Below are 23882 nucleotides of genomic sequence, written 5' to 3' on the forward strand. Positions count from 1 at the left end.
AGATGGGGTATAAAGTCAAATGACAGGAAAACATGGCCAAAGGCCTTCAAAGGAGCACACGCGAGTGGAGTGACGCATGTTGTCATAAGAAAAGTGGGTAATGCAGCCACTAAAGGGAAGATGACAAGAAGGGATCTAGGGTGCAAAAGCTATCACAAATTACAGGGAAATAAATGGGAGATAGAACTGGAAGAGAGAATGCAAAAGTCAACATTGCAAAAACAGCAAGAGGGAAGTGGGCAGGGAGGGTCATTCAGCAAGAAGTGAGAGGCAGAGGGCAAAAGAGACAGAACACTAGGGAAGACTTGTAGGAGGTGCACTTAAATGTGCTACCAGTACATTTAACCCCTTATGAACTGAAGAAGGCTAAAATTCTGAGTATGTTGCAGATGTTGAGAAGAGAACTCTTGGCTAACATCAAAGACTGAAACACTGCTAATTTCATTAACTGTAATCACACTATGACCTAGGAATGGGGTCCATTTCCATCATGGTATTAGAAACCCAAAACACTCGAATAAGTTAAACTAGGAAAAATGTATACAGGAGAATGGATTATAAGCAGGAGAGAAAATAAAGGCATCTAGCACAGTGTGAAGGTCTGGAAGTGATAGATGTGAAGGAGAAAGGTTGTAGATAAGAGGATATAAGGCATGGGGCAGAAAGTGAAGGAAATGAGATTGAGAGCCAGTATGGAGGCAGAATAGAGGGTTTGGTGACTACAGACATGATCAGAAAGGGAATTAAGACTCTAGGCAACTAGGCAATCAAACATTTCAGTGAAACTGGTCTTGAGCTTAGACCATATAAAATGTGGGAGGAGGTGGCCAAAGTGGTCATCAAGGGAGTGGGGTGCAAACACATTGTGGTTTATGTGGGCCCCAATTATCTATTTAATGAGACATATGAGGTGGTTCCAAGTATGACTAGGGAGATGGTGGAGAAATTCAGTGAGGGGGGATGTAGCTAACATTCTTAGCAGTGTTACCAATACCAGTATCCAGAATTTGTAAGAAAGATTGTAAAATATAATGACTGGTTGTGATAGTGGACAAGGGAGAAAGGCTTGGGACTTGCAACTGAAGGGAAGGGGAGTGTTTTCATGAAGGGCAGACAAAGCCATATTCAGTAATATTAATCCTTCCTGCTTTTGTTTAAACTTGCTGCCATCAGCCATACCAGTCTGGCACACCAAGTCCACACTTTACACTCTTAAAATAAGGCAACCATGCTGTTGACGTATGGGAGCTTTAACTAAAAAGCATCTCTTCAAAAGGCAAATGCCACCACTTCTGTATATTGTTAAGCAGTCAGTCTTAAGCTTTTAAGAAAGAATACTGCAAGTATTTAAACAAATTATGTAATACAGTTTGAAATTTAAATATACAGACGTACTCTTGCACAGAGAAATGTGAAGCAAAATGTTAACAAACAAATGTTAATAGAAAAGCACTCGACAGTTAGCTGTCTCCATCATTGCTAACTGAAGGTAATAGTAATCAATCTACCATCAGCTATTGTGACCATTTAGCAGTCTCCAGAGACAATCGGGCAGAACTGATAGACATGAGATCTCTTGGCACCAGGTTTCTGTCATCTCATCTGCAGTATGTGGAATGATTGTAACTGCTCCACCAGGCACTCCAAGAAGAAATGTACGACTGACTGGGGTAATTACTGAGAATTTTCAAGGAGAGACATCACTTGAAGAAAACCTGGAGGAATGTCCTGGAGTGTGGTTGTACTTGAAGTGTTCCGTTAGTGCAGTCTGTTTTGACAAACTTCCCCATTTATTCTACATTAAGTAAAGAAGCCCAGACATAACTCTTGCTAAATCCAGACAATTTCCCACAAAGTAGTTATTTAGGTAACCAAATAAAGTTCTAACCTCATTTAAGGTAACATCGATTTTGACAAGAGACAATAGTTTAAGGAACCTACAGCTGTGCTCGTCAGTGTGTGTTTTGCACACGTGTACAGTGTCACTGTCCAAAGCTCTGTAAATTTCTGCAGAAAAAAACAACTTGTTCTGTACTGCTCGTTTTCTTTTTTACATTTTGAATCTTTCTTATTCTTTATTGGAGACGCAGTTGCGGGCATACCTCTCAGTTTTTTGAAAGGTATAACCATATTATGAGAAACTTTTCTTATTTTTAGTTTTAATTCTATGTAAGTAATGGTGAATCATACTAATTAATCAAAATAGCTTCTCCTGTATGAATAAACAGGCATTAACCATGCAGTGAGTTTACTAGCTGAAGCTGTTGGTGTTTAGTCAGTATTGCAGGTTTGGCCCATTTGCAAAGCTAAACATTTTGGAAGTGGAAGGTTGAGAGATGAGTACAGGTTACATACAGTTTCTCATTTCACATCTTCATTGAAAAAAGTCAACTTTTATAGTTTTTCATGGTACCTTTAACTAGATAGTTTTCCACAGTACCTTTAACTAGGTAGAGATTTCCACAGTACCTTTAACTAGGTAGAATTTTCCACAGAACCCTTAACTATTTTCCATGGTACCTTTAACTAGGTACAATTTTTCATGGTATCCTTAACTAGATTGGAAGGGGAAAACAGAAGGCACAAGTATATAGGCAGTAGACAAAAGTAAAGCATAACAAAAATGAATATGGCCTGTTGTATTACTCTTCAGAGCTGGGAGTCTAAGAAGGAATATGGGGAAATTTGTTAAAATTGAAAACAAAAATCATAGGCAACATAAAGTCAAGCCACAAGCCCATAAAACTTTTATGATAAAAGTAAAAAAAATATACACATTAGTTAAAAAAACAATACCTATGATTTATTCCTCTTCACTCCTGCATAGTGTTATTCCATTTAGAAAGAGGTGTCTTTTTCCTCCAATGTCAAGATTAATTGAATGGCATCATAAATTTTGGAAAACAAGTTACAAACCGTATTTTTTAAATGTTTGGTATTTAATATTCTTTAGATGCCAGCATAAAGCCCCAACTGGACACCCTTCAGGTTTCACAAGTAATGCCCCATTTTCTATCCCACAGCCTTACACCAGACTTTCATACATAACTACGTTTCTCCAAATTAATTTTCCACTGGACAGATGTAACAGTCTGAAAATCTTTAATAAAAGAATATTTGAAAAGCAGACGAACATTTCTCTTGATGTAAACAATCATGGCTAGTGTAGTACATTTCATCCTGTTTGTATTTGTAAATAGCTGCAATTATTTCATGAACAATCATCTAGTTCACATCTTACTTTTAGGTTGGAGGACACATTGTATAGTCTGTTGTCATAGTATCTGCTTCCTGCATTCAGGCCTAAAGGCCATCAAGGAACATATTCTCTTTTATATCAAAACTTTGATTCTCTGCCTAGTTATCAAGGCTAGTTTTAAACTGAGAACAATTATCAGAGTGTTTTAATATCCATGTTTTCCAAAATTCAGAAAGTGATTGTATAGGTAAAGGATCCATTTTAAGCTGTATAAGTGGAGTCTTAAGTTGTGCATGCACAGGTCTATGTGGTTAAGGTTCTGGTACAAGTCCAAACCAAGCGGCATCCTCATAGGTTCATCCCGTAAGACCATATGGGCCAGGCAAGGTTTATCCCTGTAGAAACTGATTTGTTTCAACCTATTGCTATATATAAGGCCTTTAAGGGAAGATACATGCCTCATGATGTTCCTCTGCACTAACTCCAACATTATTTATTTCGCCTGGGGTATATCCACTGAAGGGGGTAATTATACTCTAGTATGGGCTGTGCAAATTTAAGATTTGTTGCTTCCCTGTAGGCAGTGGATTTATAAAGTAGGCCCATTTGTCTGTTTTCTTGATTTAATAGACATGACAATTTCCTTTAAAGGATTGGGGTCTGAATAGAGAAATGAAATCAGCAAGAAAAGGAGAGTAGTATTGCCAGAAGTGAATTCATTCTCAAGTCTAGGTGAGCATCTCAAGACATTGATATATAGACTCCATTTTATACATAATGGAGAAATGTAGGAAAAAAAAACATGGGGTGCACATGTCCACTACTTATGTATGCACTTGTGGCAGGACTAGGGAAAAAAGCAGTGTAATATTTTGAAGACATGGAATTATTCCTACCATGAGGTTAAGCCAAGGTCTTGTGGTAGAAGGAAGGAAATAGTAAAAGAAAAACTGATAGGCCAAGCAAGAAGCATAGAGGTAAATGGACTGGCGAGGACAAAAAGGAATTTGAGTACTGTTGGTATTATGCAAGAAACCCAGAATTTTCAGAGTATATTAACAAGAAAGAAATTAGAGGAAAAATACTAACAGAAGAAAAACTGTTGAAAGCTACAAATAAAAAAGTATTCCTTAATGCAACCGATCAAGGAAAAGCATTATGTATGTGAATAACCACTGGGCCACCAAGAAGCAGCAGACAAGTGAAAAAAGATAAAGAACAAAAAGTTTTTTGAAAGGTATAAAAGAGAAACACAGACATGGGAAGCAAAAGAGATCTGGCATGGGAAGGAAAAAGGGATCATATGTGGAGTGATAGTTTGTCAAAGAGGAAAGCTAAATTAACCAAATGCAAAAAAAGAGCAGCTGCAAAGATATTTGCAGAGAAATAAATGCAAAGGTACTGGGATGTGGCAGATTTCACAATATCACAAAGGGGAATATAAAAAGAAACGGGGGGGGGGATTACTGAGGCAAGACATTGAAGTAACAGACTATCTAAGAAGTGAAAGGGTTTAGTGTGGAAACTACAACACCAACAGTACTGCAACATGATGGGCCAGTGAGTCCCCAGGAGGAGCAACAGAACTCATCTGAAGAGGATTTGCCATAGGGTGATGTTCTTGAGTCTTTGCTGGAGACTAACTTGTAAGTCCAGTTGAAGTTGCATAGCAAGGGGAGATGCAGGAAACAGTGACAATTCAGACACGGGTAATGTTGGAGGATGGAGTAGGATGCTTCTGTAGTGTAAATGCTACAAGATGATCTGGAACTTTCTGTAGAAGATTCACAGGAAACGGAGAGAAAAGAAGATACTTCCAGTCAAGAAGAAGTGATTTAAGGGAAGACCTGCTTGATGTAATAGTGATAGGCATATTGAGATAGCTGGAAGAAATGGATTACAGAAGGTAAATAAGACCATTCTGTAAATAAGACCCAAAATGTTAGAAGACAGAATAAAGTGTTGCCATAAAAGTGAAGAGTAGCAAAGAAAGGGAAAAGCTTAGAACAAGTAGAATGGCACCACAGAAGCATTGAGTAATGAAAACAGAAAAGCATTTAAGATGAAAAAGGATCATTATTAGAAGAATACCGAAAAGGAAACTTCATCAGAAATCCTGTGAATGTAGATATGCTAAAAACAACTATTTCCAATAATAAATTAAAGATATCAACATAAGCAGAAAAACATAGAAAGTATGCAGATAACTTTAAAGGGAATAAGTCATTTTTTGACAACCCAAGATGTTTTTATAAAGAATTGGGAAACAAAGCAAAAGGAATAAAAACACCACCCAAAAAGAAAACTATGTACATTTTGGAGAAGTATTTTTGAAGATCCTGTTAAACATAACAAAGATGCTGAATGGATAGAAGAATTAAAAGAAACAGTAAGGGCCTTTAATGTATAGGATATGAAACAGAATTAAATAATAGCCAGAGAAATGGAGACAAAATTAATAAAATATTCTGATTGGAAAACCTTGGGTCCAGATGCCATACCAAACTATTGGCTAAAGGTATTAACATCTCTACACAAAAATTTAGCCATAAGTGAAAAATACCTATATGCACACCCCACACAGATGCCACCTTCCTGGTTAATAACAGGAATATGGTCCTCCTCCTTTTTAAACAAGAAACATCTTTATTGAATTATCACTTATGACAGACAATCATACATTTATATAAATGAAAACAAACCATATTGACATTTTCAGTTGCAAACATACACCACTTATTATAATCTTTACAGTCATTGTCAGTCAGCCATTAAATACATAGCTCATTCAATTCCTGCTTTCCTTTAAACATCATTCCTCCTCCAAAATATTATTCTGCGTGTATTCATCCCAAAATTCCCATTTTGTCTATGTAAATTGCTCTTACCTTTTTCTAAAGATCCTACTTTCAGGTCTATAATCTCTATTACTATATTCACTACTTCTAATACAGTTTGTTTAGACTTTGATTTCCTAGTAACTGCTTTTTTGGTATCCACCAAAATTAAATTCTGAAAGGACTTGTATCTAAGCAATTCCAGATGTTCGTGTTATACTGCTGCAGTCATCACACTAGGGTTAACCTGCCGTCAGGCGGTCCCGCAGTCGGCCGAATCCCAAAGTCTTGGTTTGGCGTCGGTTGTCATCGCTTCTTCCCTGACGTCAGTGCGACAGGGGGATAAAAGAGGCAGCCGACGCCATTTTCTCCAGTCTTTCTTGCCGCGCGGTGCCCGAAGCAGAAGCAGTTCGCAAGTGCCGGTTGGCTAGCTCCTGAGATTTTCGAATTGAATTTCAGCCCGAAGTCTTCTCTAAAGCTAAGTACCCCGTTGGGGAAACTTTTCTTGCCTCAGACCGATGTCAGACAAAGTTAATAATTGCATTTCTTGTGGGATCCTACTTTCAGGTCTGTAATCTCTATTACTATATTCACTACTTCTAATACAGTTTGTTTAGACTTTGATTTCCTAGTAACTGCTTTTTTGGTATCCACCAGAATTAAATTCTGAAAGGACTTGCTGTATCTAAGCAATTCCAGTTCTGTATCAAGTATTAAAATTTCATCTTTTGGTTTGAATTCGCCTTTCCTTAACCATTCCTGTGTTCAGTCCTGATCAACATGAGGTTGTTCCAGGAGATGTTCCTCATGTTTCACTGTTGCAGTCATCACACTTGGGTTATCTGCCTGCAGGTAGCCCTCAGTCGGCCCGAATACCAGAGGCTTAGTATTTCTGCGTCAGTTGCTGTCACTTCAAGACTGATGTCAGGTCATCAGGGGTATAAAAACAGGCAGCCGTTACACCAGTCTTTTTTGCCAAGGAGCCCAAAGCAGAAACAGTTCACATGAGTGCCGGTCGGCTGCTTCCTGAGTTTTCATTTCCGAATTGAATCAAACTGAAGTCTTCTAAAGCTAAGTACCCCACTGGGGATCCTTTTTTCTTGCTCTAACTGATGTTAGAAAAAGTTAACAATTGTCTCGCCTGTGGAAAGCAAATACCACACCAAGATTTCCATTCTTATAGCGTCACCTGTTTAGGCCCAGACCACGATGTACCTCGCTGTCAGTTTTGTGCTTTGTTCAACACCCGAACTATTCATCGTCTGGCCCTTATTGTTGCTAAATACTTTTGCTCCCGATCTCCGTATTCCAAAATGGCTTTGGTAAGTCATCCGACTACCGATCTTCTGAAAAAACGTATGGATAAAGACAGAGACAGACCGCACAGGTCCAAAACTGCTAACGACGCTTCCATTAAGCTAGTCACCAGTTTGCCGATACTCAGAGGCGCTTTTGCAGCCCCTGATGTCTACTTTGATGGATTCGTAGGCTGCTACCGAGACCCATGTGGAGTCCGGTATGCCATGAGACTCTTCTTTGACTACGGAACTTGCGGATGTCTTTGCCTTGGATGGGTCCGGGGCTGCTGTGCAGGCACCTGCTTCCGAGGAAGTTCTTTGCACTACCGATATTTGACACAAACCGACAACTTCTTTCACGTCTTCAGTTCTAAATCTACCGAGTTTCAAAGGCCAAGAGTACGAGCTACTCCTAAAAAAATCGATAACCCAAACTCAAGCACTTGCTTCTTTGCCACAACATCAAATGCTTAAAATGGCAGAAGACCTGATTATACTGATTACGGGAAGCCAGCCTTCTCCTGCTAAGAGAAAAGAGATCTGTCCCGAGCAGCTTTAACAGACCAAGAGTCCGACGACTCTGAGGTTTCTTTATATGAAGACATGCCTTTATCTGCTTATGAGGATTTAGATGCAGCAGAATCCATTCACTCTGCTTCCTCTCCAGAGGATTTTTCTTTTGGTGAAACCCTACATACTTTAAGAGAGCATTTCCACTGGGAATGCCAAGACTATCCTCAGTCCAAAAAGAGACTAAGAGAATTTTTAGATTTGCCACAACATAGACCTTTAGCAGTACCTCCAGTTCTGGATGTTGTGGATGATGTCTTTATGGAATCCAGTCTAACTCCTGATACTTTACCCCCTGCTCCATGGAAACCAGGCAGGTACTACAGAGTTCCTGACTCTCACAAATTTCTTTTCAAAAATCCTACTGCTGGCCCAGAGGTCATTTCCCAGGGGCCTAAAGGTATAAAAGCAACTACAGCTAAGAATCCCACTCCTTCAGACAGGGATTCCCAAGCTTTAGACAGATGGGGTAAAAAAGTATACACCTCTACAACTCTTGCCATTAGGGTATTGAATTGCCAGTTTACATGCTGTAATACCAGCAACATATTATGGAATTTATTAAGCAAACATTCTCTACCTTTACAGACTGCAGAAAATTAAGAATTACAAGAGCTTATTCATTCTGCAAGCCAAGTCAGAAAGCATACTTTGCAGTCTGGCTTTGATGCCCTAGAAGCATCTTGCAGGGCAGCAGTCACTGGTTCTGTACTGAGAAGGCATGCTTGGCTTAAGGAGCAGACCTTGCCACCATGTCAAATCAAAATTACTAGATGCTCCTTTGAACAAGGACAATCTGTTTGGCACCAAAGCAGAAGAGGTTCTAAAAAAGATGGAAGAAAAAGCTAAATCTATGCAGACAGTCAAAGATTTTTTGAAAGTGCAGCTTCCTAGATTCAGTAGGCATTGCCCCTCGAAGCATTGGTCCTTTCCAGCCCTCTCAAGGCCAACTCGGACCAGACCCAGGGGTAACAGACCCCAGATTACAGTCTCAGGGTATGCAGAGATCTAAGCAATGTAGTGTTTCCACTTCAAAACCAGGGAGTGCTAAGCCACGCCCTTATAGAAAGAATTCACAATGACTTCTCAACTTCACTCTTCACCTCTGCCCAACTGCTCGTGCCCCTAGGAAGAAAATTTGCCCATCACGGATAAAACTGGACGTCCATCGCCAAAGACTGATGGGTCATCAACATTGTATCCCAGGGGTACAAATTTTACTTCACTCACTGCCAACCCCAAAAGGATTCCCAGACCTTCCTCTAAACCAGTGGGCAGAGGCACAAAACCAAGTTCAGTCCCTGCTCTCCATAAGGGCAATTCAACCTGTTCCTGCAGAACATATAAGTCAAGGGTTCTATTCCAGACTTTTCCTGGTACCCAGAAAAGAGGGCAGTTGGCACCCAATACTAGATCTTTCCATTCTAAACACCTTCCTGGTGGTACCAAAATTCAAAATGCTCACTTTTCAGCAGCTTTTTCCTATGTAGTCCAAAGATGCCTGGTTAGCCACCGTATACCTAAAAGAAGCCTATCTGCACATCCCTATCAGGGACTCATGCAGGAAATACCTATGTTTCAGGGCAGGATCTATACATTATCAGTTCTCTGTGTTTCCCTTTGGCTTATCCGCTGCTCCAAGAGTATTCATAAAATGCCAGGCTCCAGCCATTGCCTATTGCAGACAGAGAAAAATTCAAATTTACCCGTACTTGGACGATTGCCTGATTCAGGCAGACAGTCAGGAAAAGCTGTTGCAGCACCTGACATTTGTTAAGAACCTTCTAACCTCCCTGGGGTACAATGTCAATGAAAATAAATCAAAACTAGTCCCCAGTCAAAAGATTGTATTCCTGGGAGCAAGCTTGGACACAGCATCCCAGATGGCATTCCTTTCACCGGAAAAACAAGCCTGACAGGCTACTTCACTCAAATGGCCACCAGAACCCAGCTATCCGAAAGGAGAATCCTTCAGGCCCTAGGGTTCATGGCCTCTTGCATTCTACTAATTCCATATGCTAGAATGCATATGAGGAAACTTCAATGGTAATTAAAAAGTCTTTGGTGCCTACATTCTCAGGACCTGGAAACAGTCATACCTGTCATACCTTGTCTAAGGACAGAGTTTCTTTGGTGGGCAGCATGCAACCACAACAAGGGACTTCCCTTTACTCAACCCCATGCTGCCCAGACCCTAACCAAAGGACTATGCCTAGGGGGCACACCTGGACGACAAGTGCATTAAGGGCCACTGGAGCCCAAGTCATTCATCTGCACATAAACCAAAAAGAGATGCTAGCTGTTTAGCATGCTCTGACAGCTTTCAAATCCCTACTGTCACCAGGACCCCTGCTAATAAAAACAGACAACACCACAGTTATATGGTACATCAACAAACAGGGGGGAACCCACTCTTACCCACTCTACAGGCTAACCATGGCCCTGTGGAACATGACCTTGGGACATGCATATTCATCTGCAAGCTCAATTCCTGCCAGGCAAACAAAACTCTCTGGCAGACGACTTAAGCAGAATTCTCCTAGACCCACACGAGTGGCAATTAGACACCAGCTCTTTCAGCCTTCTAACCCAGAAATGGGGGACACCAGAGGTGGACCTTTTTGCCTCCCCCTACAATCACCAGCTCAGCAAATTCTGCACCAGGACACCTCACACGAGGGCTTGGAAAGTGGATGCCCTATCCTTCCAGTGGGTAAACCTCTCAATCTATGCATTTCCCCCTCTGCCTCTTCTCACAAGAATACTACTCAAGATAAGACCGGACAGACCAAGGGCAAGCCTGATTGCCCTGGACTGGCCACACCAACACTGGTACCCGGTACTGAGCAGCCTGTCATCGGTGCCACCCTGACACCGACCCCAGATTCCAACCCTCCTCACTCAGCAGGAGAGAGAGATCTTGCAATTGCAACTGCAAACCCTGAATCTTCCTAGAATTCTCTCCCAGTGACCAGCCTAAGCAAGCAGGTCCTGGACGTCATTCTTGAAGCAAGAAGACCCATTACAAGGAAATCGTATGCTGATAAGTGGAAAAGGTATTGTTCCTGGATTCAGTCTAAAGGAGAGGACACAGCACTGCCTTCCTTACCTGTAATCCTGGATTATCTAGCAGATCTACTCCACAGAGGCCTGTCCTTGGATTCCGGCGTGTAGCTCGCAAGACATTTGCCTGCGAGCTACATCACCGAAACCAAACGGCTGCATCAGCACTTTGCTGTAGTGCAAAGTGGCTGAAAAGCATAGCCGCTGCAACTATAATCTATGGACGGGCAGCTGCAGCCGTATGGGCTGTGTAACGCATTCCTACTTCTCGTACAAGAAATGCATTTATTTATTTATTTTGTTGTCAGACTGATAGATTAACCAATGGTTGGTCATGGGTAGGGTATTTATATACTCGCCCAATGGAAGTTTTTTGATTCTGATGAAGTCTACAAACATATAAAAGACGAAAGCGCGCTAAATCACCTATCATCATATATATTTTATTATTTTTATGTTAACTGTCTGTGTTGTTCTGTGGATCTATATTAAATTTTTGGAGTTACTATTTGGTGGTCGAACAATTTTTGAACATTTGGTGTTTGGAAGAGAATCCTTGAACTACATTTGCTTCACAATATTGACGACACTGTGGTTACGTTGAGAGGGCAATTCTTAGAATTCTGTTAGAGTTCAAGATTAGGTAGTACAATTCGAAGTTAGGGAACTCCAGTCCTCCTTTATTTTTTGGGGTCATTAATTTATCATAAGATATCCTGTTTTTTTTTTTGGTTCCCAAATGAATTTAGCCAATTCTTTATGAATTTTTTTAAAAAATGTCTTCGAAAGTATTAATTGGGCTGATCTAAAATTATAAAGTAATTGTGGTAACACATTCATTTTGACAATTGAAACTTTTGCTAGTAGTGGCAATGGTAAATTTTTCCACCTTCCGAAATCAGAAATTATTTGGTCCCAAATTGTTTTAATGTTATTATTGTAGAAGTCTTTATTGTCTGTAGAAAACTCAATACCTAAATATTTAATTTTTTCTTTAAATGTTACCTGCCCAACCAAAGGCAATAACGAAAAAGGTTTAGCTGTCTTTAAAGGAAAAATATTTTTTTTTCCAAGTTAATTTTGTAGTTAGAGACTTCTGAAAAATCATTAACAGCCTTCAATAATTTGTCAGTATCAGATATTGGAGATGCACAATAAATATTAAGATCATCCGCAAAAGCTGCCATTAAAATTTTAGTTCCATAAATTATTGGGACATTATAATAGACATTCTGCTTAATATACAAGAACAGAGGCTCAAGATAAAGATTAAATAGTAAAGGGGACAAAGGGCAGCCCTGGCGTGTTCCAGTCTTAATCTGTATTCTTTTGGAGAGGCTTCTATTAATGCACAGTGTAGTATAGGGATTACTATATAATATTTGCAACATTTGAACAAATTCATGGGATATATTAAAATAAGGTAAAAGAGCAAACAAAAAATTTGTATCAACCATGTCAAAGGCCTTCTGTGCATCAATTATAAGGGCATAGATATTAAGATTATTTTGTTTAGCATGTGTTATCATAGTATGTAATGTAAGAGTATTATCACTGGTTTGTCTACCTGCCATAAATCTAGCCTGTTCTTTGGATATTATACGAGTCATGATTTTCTTCAGTCTAGATGCTATAGTGGAGGTTAGAATTTTCATGTCTACATTCATTAATGATATCAGTCTATAATTATCGGGGTTTTGAGGATGTGAATTGGCTTTATGTATAAAAATAGTCTTTGAGGCGTTAAGATGAGGGTCATTAATAGTATTCTTAATTATGTAGTTAAATATAACTGAAAGTATCTTACCAAAAATATCCGCAAACCTTTTATAAAACTCCACTGTCATCCCATCAGGACATGGTGATTTGTGTGATTTCATATGTTGAATTGTATACACTATGTCTTCTTCAGATATCGGTTTAACTAAATCATTTTGAATATCCTCTCCTATTTCTGGAAACTTAATTGATTATAAAAAATTGTTCATAGATTCTATGCAAGGACATATCCTTTTGCCCATCATAAATTTTTGTATATATTTTCTCAAAAATATTATGTTTTAGAATATATTTTATGATTAAATTGTATTTCCGAAATCTGTAGTGTTGTTTTTCATTGATTAATGATCCTAGCCAACACTCTCGATGGTGTTTGAACGTGATTAGCATATCTTGCTAACATCTTATATTCTTGAAATGTTAATCTACTATTTTGCATTAAGAAGAGATCCTTCTGACATTTAAATAGTTCTTTCTCTGTTTGTTCATTAAAATTCTGAATCAGTTGTTGATCCAATAATTTAATTTTCGTTTCCAAGTTTTGAATATCTTTATTTAGTATTTTTTTATAATAAGAGGCTTTTTGCAAAAGGATCCCTCTCATTTGTGTTTTAACTGTTGCCCATTCAATATCTGGGGCATGTTATTGTTCCTTTAGACTAACCAGTAAGTCTTTAAGGTACTTTGTAATTTCCTGTATTATTTCTTCCTTATTCAGCAGATTTGGATTAAGAGACCAATTATAGCCTCTTTGCTGTAAGGTATCTTTTATCTCCTTAGCAAAACTCAGTGAAATTTTCGAATGATCTGATAAATATCGTGCATGTATAACAACTATAGGTTCTAAACTAATCAATGTTCTTGAAATCAGGAAGAAATCTATTCTGGACCACATTTTATGACATGGGGAATAAAATGTAAAATTATTTGTACTATTAGCATTGTTTAAATAGTGAAAAGGGTCATATAGTTGAAAGTCTTCTTTAATATCATCCAGTGCCAATACTGCATGCTTATTAAATGCTTTGTGTGGACAAGATCTATCCAACTTCGGATTTTGATAAGTATTCCAATCACCTCCAACAATTACGTAGTATCTATCAAATTGTGTTAAAAGTGAATACAGTAATGTTATGAATATTTGTTGATCATTACAAGGTGCATATACGTTTAAAAGTAAAATAGGTTTATCAAATAATGTAGATGCCAGAATAACATAGCACCATCGTCCATCTTTATCTGTATTAGAATCTAAAATTTTGTCCTTATATTGGTCTTTAATAATTATAGCTACCCCAGCACTATTTGACTTGCCTTCCGATGCTATTACTTCTCTGATCCACTTCTTTTTTTTATATCAACCCATTGATCATTCATTAAATGCGTTTATTGCAGTAAAATAAACCACGCCTTAGCCTGCAACAATACATGTAACAATAGTTTCCTCTTCTTTAAATTCTGGAGCCCTTTAACATTCCATGAATCTAATTCCCACATTACCAAGGTTGACTGTACAATAAATGTTTTGGAGAGAAAAGGTAAAAAAAAATACAGTATATTCAAAACCATACATGATCTGGAAGCAATCCATATATCCCGTCCTAAACCAGTGCTTACCCACTCTAACCCCGGACCAGGACATATATAGGTCTTGTGTAATATAAAATAACAGAAGGTTTAAGAAAAGAAACAAACAGGAAAACATCACATTATAAAATTTCAAACATGTTCCATAGTTGAGACCTATATAATCTAACTTAACTACGACAAAGCCTAAACTAAACATTCCCTTACAAGCACTGCATTGAGCTACATCTCCCCAATCAAGTATATTTAAGCAAATCAAATTAAAATACAATATTACAGTATATATGAAAATAAATTGAAAAAAGGAAGTACTAATATTTGGATTAGTTGTCTATAGATAAACCGCATGCATAGAGAGACACACACAAAAAAAAAAACATATTAAAATATAACCCTATGTTAAAATAAATATATAGTTAAATACAGGTATCCCTGGTTATAAACCCACACTAACATATGTTTATACTAAAGCAAACTACTAACTAACTAATATAAAATGCATTATCACTTTAACACAGTACATTATGAGCTATAATGAGAAGCATATTTATACAAACATTACTAAATCCCTGCACCCTCTCTAAATAATATAACCACAAAATTCTACATAAACATGTATACGAGACACAAATAAAATATTCCTATGTGCTTACTTTACCATACAACAGTGTTATTTTGAAGTTAAATGAATAAAAAAGATGTTAAAACAGTTTCCTTTGGTTTCCCAAGCCTGGAAACCCTGTGAAATATTCGCGACGGGGGACCGCTTTTACAGACGGACTCCCAGAAGTGTCACAGCGAAATCTGCACCCACAGCATTTTAGGCACTTCCTGTCTTCCTCCTCATCGAAAACACTTTGTAGAAGCCATAAAACGATGGGAAACTAACGTAGGTAATCAAGATAAGCAACAACAAACAGTTTTATTACTCTGGAAGAGGCCTAGAGCTTTTTAAACGCAAACAAAGGATTATCCAGTCCTGGGAACACAGTAAACAATGGATCCGACCTCAGCAGCATGCCAGTCTCAACGAAAGATCAATTCAAGTCTCTGATACAGGTAAAGCCTTGAAAACTTTAAGAAACAGATTTTTTGCCTCATTTTTAGTGGAAGTAGCATGTTTAATCCCATCCTTTGTAAATATAAGCATATGTGGGTATTTCATTTGAAACTTAATTTGTTTGTCAATAAGAAATTTACAGTATGGAGACAAAGACTGTCTAGCTTGTCTTACCAGTATGGGTAAATCCTGTGACATAGATATTTTATTATTTTTCCACATGATATAGCTTCCAGTTTGTGTTACAGTAGTAAGTATTCTGCTTACATCTTGATAGTTAAGTATTTTAACATATACAGGTCTAGGAAAGTTAGATGCTTGTGACTGTCTCAAAGCTCTGTGCGCTCTTTCAATAATAATTTGTTTCACCCCATCAGAGTCATTTAACAGCACTTCAAATATTTGTAATATGGATGGAATTAATTCATTATACTGAATAGATTCTGGAATCCCTCTGAGAATAATATTGTTTCTCCTGGATCTTGCTTCTAAGTCCGTAAGCTTGTTTTGCATAGTCTGTATATCCACATCATGTAGATTAGTTTTCTTTTCAAATAAAGTTAATTTATCCTCATTTTCAGAAATTCGAGCTTCCGTCTTGTCCATTCTCTCCAGCAACTGAGTACATGAGTTCCCAAATGTTTGTATTTGACAAGTCAGTTCTTTCAGAGCTTCTTGTAGGGGTAGCAGAACATTTCTGATATCTTCCATGTTTAATGGTTGTTCAGATTTAGATTTGGTCCCTGATTTCTGTTGTTCCTATATTTTAGTAATTTTTTGTCTTTTAGAAATCACATCCTTTTCAGGTGACTGCAATTCTGAAAGTTTTGTTTTAGTAGTGGTTGTATCCATGTTTTTTTCCTCTTTTGACATCTTATTTGAACACAAAGACTTGCAGTATAGAAAGCACACGGTTCTTTTGTTTACTTCTCTCTGCAGAGCCAGTTAATCTGTTGTAATCCAGTGAAATATATTCCTTTTTTTCGGTTTTTCTTCTTAGTAATAGAAAGTTAAGTGTAGTTGAAGTTATTTTATCGAAGATTTGATGTTAAAAGCTTTATATTATCCACTCAGGGTTTAGATTTCCTCAGGTTAATTAGAGAGCTGCAGTTCAGCAGTGCTTACAGAACGGCAGCCATCTTTGAATCCTCGTATTTCACTGGATTTAATTTTCAACCTCTATAATCCATAAAGAAGACTGCATTTAACTTCACTTCAAATGTGCTAACCTTGAAAGGCTACTTGCCACATTCAAAAATGTAGGAGCTAAAAAGATTTTAGATTGCAACTAAGTAAATTTTTCATTTGCCCTGTTTGATGCATAGCCCACTGGCAAACCATGCCTTCAGCCAGCTCTTAATTTATTAGTTATATTCATGAAATCCCCTAAGAACTGAAAAGAATGCCAACATTTTTTTTTAAAGTCCTGCTTGACCTCAAGTCTTTTTATTGCACATTCATTCACCCTTATAGCCACACACGTCTCCACACTTCCATTTATCTATCTTAAACTCTTCTTTGTTATAGTTTACCCTAGAGTCAACATATCCGCCTCACGTTTAAGCAGTACACAGAAATCATCTGCATATCCAACAACTTTTGTTCTTGCCACATTCATAGATGGCCCCCACACTCATTCTAAGGCCCTAATCAATCCACACATGCTTCATACCAGAACGTACCCAAGGGACAGCCCTCACCCCACTGTATATAAAGCTGTTAAGGATACACATCCTTAATTTATCTAAATTTCTCTGTAACTAGCCATACTCATAGTCGTAAAAAAATCAAACCTTACTGTGTTCTTTTTTCCCCCCAAGTCATAAAACCTACTAATCACCTTAGGCAGTTACCCTGTTAATTTGTTTTTAAGAAGCCTCTTAATTAGAGATCCATATTTGACAAAGAGGTCTCTAATTCTGTATATCTCATTTATTTCACACACAAAAAAGGTAGTTGCACCTTCAAAGTCATCAAGTCACTGTTTTTAAAGTATACTGAAAGATATCTACAAACCCATCCTACAACAAAGATTTTCAAAACTTAAACTTCATAAGTCAAATCATTGCACCCTGTAACCTTCCCATTGTCTGCTTTCTTAATACCCCCCCTGCTTCTGCCACTCTCTGTTTTGTTGCTTCTCACTTATTCTCTTATTTAAACTGTCACATTTACTAAGCACAGATAACCTTGTACATCTCTATTACACCATCAGCAATACCAAACATAAGATAGACACCCATGCTCTTTCTTTAGCTCTTTAATGAAAGATTTCATCAGAGTAAAAGAAACAAACACTGTCACTCAACTTAAATAATAATATAATTACATTTCATCAATTAACATACATACAAAATATATAGTATTAGAAATGCACAATAAACTCCAAGTCATTTGAAAGATCTAATTTTTTAAAATGCATTCAATGTTAATATAATCATTTAAACTATGGATAATTTGCTTTCAAAACCAGCTATAAATATTGTCATTCTTTGAACTATAAATACTTTTCTCTATAGACTGTTTTCCCACTGTCCCCAGATGTGTTCCTTTGATTTAATGTAGTTCATAATCTATTTTGTTAAAAAAGAAAAATAAAAGTCAGTATTTATAATTTACACATGTTCTTACTCAGCAACCAGTCTCCTAGTTGTGCCCCATTTTAGTAAGCTGAAATAATTGTTTTTAACCTGACATAGTTTTGTATGTTTGTTTAATACTTAAGAAGGGCGAGTGCAAGTTTCTCATGCCTACAGATATTGTATAAATACTGGTAGTTGCCCTTGTGTTTCATCATTAAGTGTGTACAAGGTTAAGCAAGGACACCTTTCTGGCTTTTTTTTGAGAATGTCACCCATAACTCTGCTCTACCCCTTTTCCATTATTAGGGTCTTTTGAGGTCACAATGGTATGTAAAGATTGGGCATTTACGTTCCAGGGCACTTGTCAAGGACAGCTATGGCTTATTTCTCTGCCTTCTCCAGAGTGGCTGACAGCTCATTAGTGAGAGCAGACATAAGCCCTGCCAGTGTCCCCGTTCACCCATGTTCAGGTTTTTGATCTTCTTTACCCCCATTTTGGATTTGATAATTTATTCATTCCTATGCTGTGGATAGCTGTGATATTGCTGGAGTGCACAATTTAACATGCATCTCAGAAGATGCTGGTATTCGGCCCATTGCCAACTTAGAAAAACTTGATACCTTTGTGTGCCTCCCAGTCTGCCAGCCAGATGGGATTTGGGCATTTCCCCACTTCGTCTTAGGGATCACAGGGTAGGAGCCAGTGTGTGGAAAAAGCAGTCTTTCATCTTCTGAGTTGGACTTGTGTACCATTGCTGAATCTGAGGAGAGAGGAATTTCTGTCTTAGACACAGACAAATGTAATGAAAACTGTCCTATTAACTCTCCTGGTGTGGAACACTTGTTTGGAGAAATTGGCAGTCTTGTGAAATCTGCTGTGGAGTGGCTTTCCTTTCTTTGTTCTTCATTGAAAAAGAAAATCCAATTCTACCTGGGTAAAAGTGAAATGGAACCCTTTTTTCTTTTCATCCCCAAAATTTGAGTTTGTTGTGAAACCCTGTCTTTACATTATGAAAGCACCTGGATTATGGACATTCTTTGCCTGGTAAGGTAGATGCTTTTTTTGTCTCACTCCCTCTCCAAGAATTAATTAATTCTATTTGCTAAATAAAATCTTAAGGAGAATAGACATTTTAAGCAAATTTTTAGGTCAGCATATGTTTGAACAGTCCCAACCTTTTTTTTCATCTTCGGTATCCCTTTTGTTATCTATTCAATCCTTTCAAATCCTTGCATTTATTAACCAGTCCTTTAAACCTTTTTATATGTTTATCACTGAAGTGATGCAACTGTTTGCCTTGCATTAATTATTTCTGCTGTACAAGATTTGACTTGTCAAAGTAATCCATTTCAGTTTTGTTGTAAAGCAAGCTTAAGTCGTTGTCGAGCCAAGAGGAGTCATTATGTCATGTGATGGGGTTTACCTTAGAAGCGTGAAATAGCAAATGCTTGAAATTGACACGTTCCCATATGACTAGCATGTTGTCATGGTAAATATAGTCATACACTTTGTAAATTTTTAATGCACTGTAATCTATAATTCAGTCTATGTTTGTGTTCCTGTCAGTAAAGCTTGCTTATATACTGTGTTTCTCCATGTGTCTTCCATAAAAAAAGAAATGCCTAATTTTAAGTGACTTGTTCCATGACTCTACCCCTTTCTTTTTCACCAGTGCAGCAGCTATACGCTGATAACATTTTTATGCTGTAAGCGCTTTTTGGAGAGTTGCCTTTTGTATGAAGTTCTTAACTAATACTTTAAGGTGGTTTTGTACAATGGCGATTTTTGAATATTTGCACAATTTATATTTCTGTATGAATCTGACAGAAATAGTCTCAGAAACAAATTTCTGTATTGTGTAATATGCTACATGTCTTGTAAAGAACAACAATTTCCACAGGTGGATATGGAATCCAGTGTTTTCTCTTTAAGAACCCTAATATTAAAAAAAAAGCATAAAGAAAGCTTCCATATTTTTGTAAGTATACCCTAAGCAGAGAGAGTAGAAGTGATTTGTTTAGACTAATGAAAGGCTGACGCCTGGGTAAACAATTTTGTAGCCACAGTAATTAGTTACTAATGCTTAGGACTTGTGTGGTTTACAGTGATTAAATGCAGTCCATTCACTACCTTTTTATTCTGTCTGTTCTTTGCTCCATATCTGCTCTGTCTCGTACATGCTGTCTAGGCCTTGCCTCATCACTTCTTCCTTCCCTCCTCTCTGTTGCCTGCTGCATGACTGTGATCTTTTGTTCTCAGATCTCCTGTTTCATAGTGATACTGCAACTCTCTTCAGAAGTTAATCACAGTAGCTGCCCTGCATTTAAGCTCCGCCTTTCTTTCCCTCTCCTCCCTAGTGCCTACTCATTCCATGTGAGTGCAGATGGACAACTACAGCCAATGCCTTTCTCTCCTGATGCAGTGATTGGCACCGGAATTCCTCGACATGCCCGGCAGGTCCACTCTCTTAGCCATGGGGAGGTGGTGTGTGCTGTCACCATCAGCAGTTCCACACGGCACGTCTATACTGGTGGGAAAGGTTGTGTGAAAGTCTGGGACATAAGCCAACCTGGGAACAAGACCCCTGTTGCCCAGCTGGACTGCCTGGTAAGGGTACAGATTTAATTATTTTTCCTACTCCAATAGGTTACACCAAAGTAAATGTTTTCATTAATTATAGAAACTTGTCTTTGTGTTAGGAGGTCAGTATTGCTTGATGAAGTTTATTTAAGTCTATAAAATGTATGTTTTGGTTTGAATTGGAAAAGCAGGAGCATCACAGGGTAAATTGTTTTATGTTGGCAGTAATTTGTAATTTATCATAAATATGTTGTCACTGATTAGTGCAAGTTGCACAAGATGTGCTCTGATACAGTTTCTTGACTTTTTTTTTTAAATATTCACCAAGGACATTTCAGATTGCATATCATGATATTCAGTAAAATATGTAATCGAAATGCTTGGCTTTGTCACCAATATTCACTACGGACAGCGTACCACTTGCCATGCTGTGTCCAGGCATGCATAAAAGTAGATGGTCACAGAGACTACTCCATTCTTTCATGTCCACACCAAGTACACACCATGATAGGAGGGGTAATGCCCCCCCCCCAAAAAAAAAAACACCTTTCCTCCTCTGCCCATCCTGGGCTGCTTTAAATAGCTAAGTAAGAAACTCTTATTAACATAATAGGTTTAAATAAGGAAACTTTTGGTTCTCTGAGTTAAAGAAAATAATTAAAGACATTGATTTTCAAACAAGTAAAACGTGGGCATACAGTTTGAAGCAGATGGAAGCAAACTGAGCAAATGTCAATTCATTTGAACAATCTTTCTTACCATAAGAACAAAATGACTGCCATTTTTTTCTGTGAAGGTTAAATTCCATCTACAATGCTTAATAATTTTGTGGAAGTCATCATACCATAAAGCATGATCCCTTCCATACTTCATTAAGGTTCTAGTATTGCATCTAAAGTCAGCAGCAGCATATTTGTTTGAATAAAAATATATGCAGGCACTGTAAGATTTGTAATCCTGCATAATTAAGTCACTAACATAAAAGTACTTTTATCTTTAGAAATATTTCGAGATCATGTTGTTGGGATCCCGTTCCTTAGATGAAATAATCAAGGTAATAAAAAGAAACACAAAGTTGTCCAAAACTGATCCAGACAAACTCAAAGCTTTGTTTTGTAAAACTGTTTCCATCCTGTGAGGACCTGATGTTCATGGTCCTGTGTGACTGCATCCTTAATAATGGATGTCTGGATATCCATCCATCTAGTCCAAAGGTCTTCTAATACAAATACCAAGTGCTGACCCCAAACAATTTGAAAATTACTGCCCAGTTTCACCTAGATGTAGAGATGGTATCATTTTAGTTGCTGTGTTTGAGGGTGATTTTTTTTAAATGAACAGGCCATAATTTCCACCTACTAGTCCTGTCTTATGACTGGTGCACAGTACCTTTGTCTGGAAATTGATGTTCATTATCTGTTCAGGTTTGGGAGACCACAGTGGTGCAGCAAGTTAGTATTGTCTTCTCACAGCAAGAGGTTCTCCAGTTTGATTCTTGGCTGGGGTGCCTTCTGTACAGAGTCTGCATGTCCTTCCTGCGGTCAAGTGGGTTTCCTCCGGGTGCTCCGGTTTCTTCCCACATTGCAAAGACATGCAGTAGGTGGATTGGACACACTAAATTGGCCATAGGTGTGTGTGTGTGTGTGTGTGTGTGTGTGTGTGGTACAGATGATCTACTGTGGCAGGGCTAGCCACCCAGTGGTGTAAACCTTGGCTTTAGATGATTTTCGTTGTTGAAGTGACACCCCGACCCCATGTGCAAAATGGGAAAAAGGGTTGAGGATGGATGGATTTGAGCAGAGATGGAAACAGTAAACTGAATGGCCCTATATGCCTCTAAAGTGTTGACTCTCTGTCCCGTACCTTGAAAGGCTGTCTGGATTGAACCTCCCAAAGACTCTTGTAAATTCAATCAAGATCTTTTGTTGCGTCAGTCAGGATGTTATGTTTCAGTCTTTCAAACTGGTTACCAGTACTTGGACTTCTGTGTATAAACAAACAAAAAAATTTTTTTTCTTAGAGTACCAGTCAAGGAATGGTTGGAAGTATTAGATAGGAAATGTAAGAGCTACCTGCAGGGTTAATGAGTTGATGAACATTGAACTGGGCCTGGATTGTCTGTAGGCAAAACAAGGGAGAATACCCAGTGTATTGACAGTTCCCAGGTTGTATTTCTGGCTGAATCCAGTTCATCCAAGGAAAAAGACAGATTCCATTTAGATATTCTGTAGCTCTGAAAGTAACATTCACTGTAGAGCTTCTAGCTGGAACCTTAAAGTAAGCTTCTATGTTTGGCCTTACCCATTTAAGTCACAAATTAAATGAAAGTGCTAAATTTAACTGACTTTCTTTGAAGTGTTTAGTTGCATTTCATCTTATTTGAAGCAAATGAGTTATAAAATGCATGCAAACATTAGGTGTCTTTTAGTACTAATGATTTATGCTTTTGTCCAAGACATCTCCAAATTATTTTAAAAAATGCAAATTTTTGAACCGAAGGCATCAGCAAATTATTTTCTTTCACAACGTATCCTTGCATTATAAAGAGCTCTGATTGCGCTCTAGAAATTAATTCCACTACAGATTTTAGATTGAGCTGTGCTGCAAAGTGTAAATAGCATTCATTCATGTTTTCTCCTGATGTTGCTTTATCAGATTCAATGTAGAAGTTACAAAATTTGCGTCCTTTCTATTCTTCATTGTGTAGAGAGGTGGGTTGACTGGTATAATTGTGTTGGTGGGAAGCATGGCTTATATGTATGATGTCACACAGAACAGTGCTAGATTTTTAAGTGCACTTCATGTCACTGTCACTTTAAGTTGTATACATTTATTTGATTTATGCCCTAATTTGAATTCATTTCTTTTTTTATTTGTATTCCCTCAGAACCGGGATAACTACATTCGGTCATGTAAGCTTCTTCCAGATGGGCGGACTCTGATTGTAGGTGGTGAGGCTAGCACATTGTCAATCTGGGATCTGGCAACTCCAACTCCACGGATAAAGGCAGAGCTGACATCATCAGCACCGGCATGTTACGCACTGGCCATCAGTCCCGACGCTAAAGTCTGCTTCTCCTGCTGCAGCGATGGAAACATTGTGGTGTGGGACCTGCAGAATCAAACCCTTGTCAGGTGACGCTTAGCTTATTGTTTTTAGTAGGGAAGGGACACTTGAAAATAAACTACACAGAGTGCAGTGAGTGGTAGCAATTTGAAATGTGTGTCCACTGCAGAATTTGGAGTTCTAGCAGACATCTTACCTTGTAAATCTCATTTTGCATTTGGTTTTGAAGTTGCTGATTTTCATTCAAAGTGATTTGTAG

The 23882-nt window shown here is 38.0% G+C and overlaps 1 protein-coding gene across 1 annotated transcript in view; it reads left to right on the forward strand.

Moving 5' to 3' along the window:
• Nucleotides 1-23882, forward strand: part of LOC122787175 (transducin-like enhancer protein 1) — a gene marked incomplete in the record, with an annotated part of 508503 nt that overhangs the window by 333879 nt on the left and 150742 nt on the right. The window contains 2 exon segments of the mRNA XM_044053753.1: nt 20334-20583; nt 23444-23691. Of these exon segments, the coding sequence (XP_043909688.1) occupies nt 20334-20583; nt 23444-23691 (498 nt within the window).

This window comes from Protopterus annectens, chromosome 13.part0, assembly GCF_019279795.1.
Source record: "Protopterus annectens isolate FY-2018-M chromosome 13.part0, PAN1.0, whole genome shotgun sequence".
NCBI classification, from domain to species: domain Eukaryota; kingdom Metazoa; phylum Chordata; order Ceratodontiformes; family Protopteridae; genus Protopterus; species Protopterus annectens.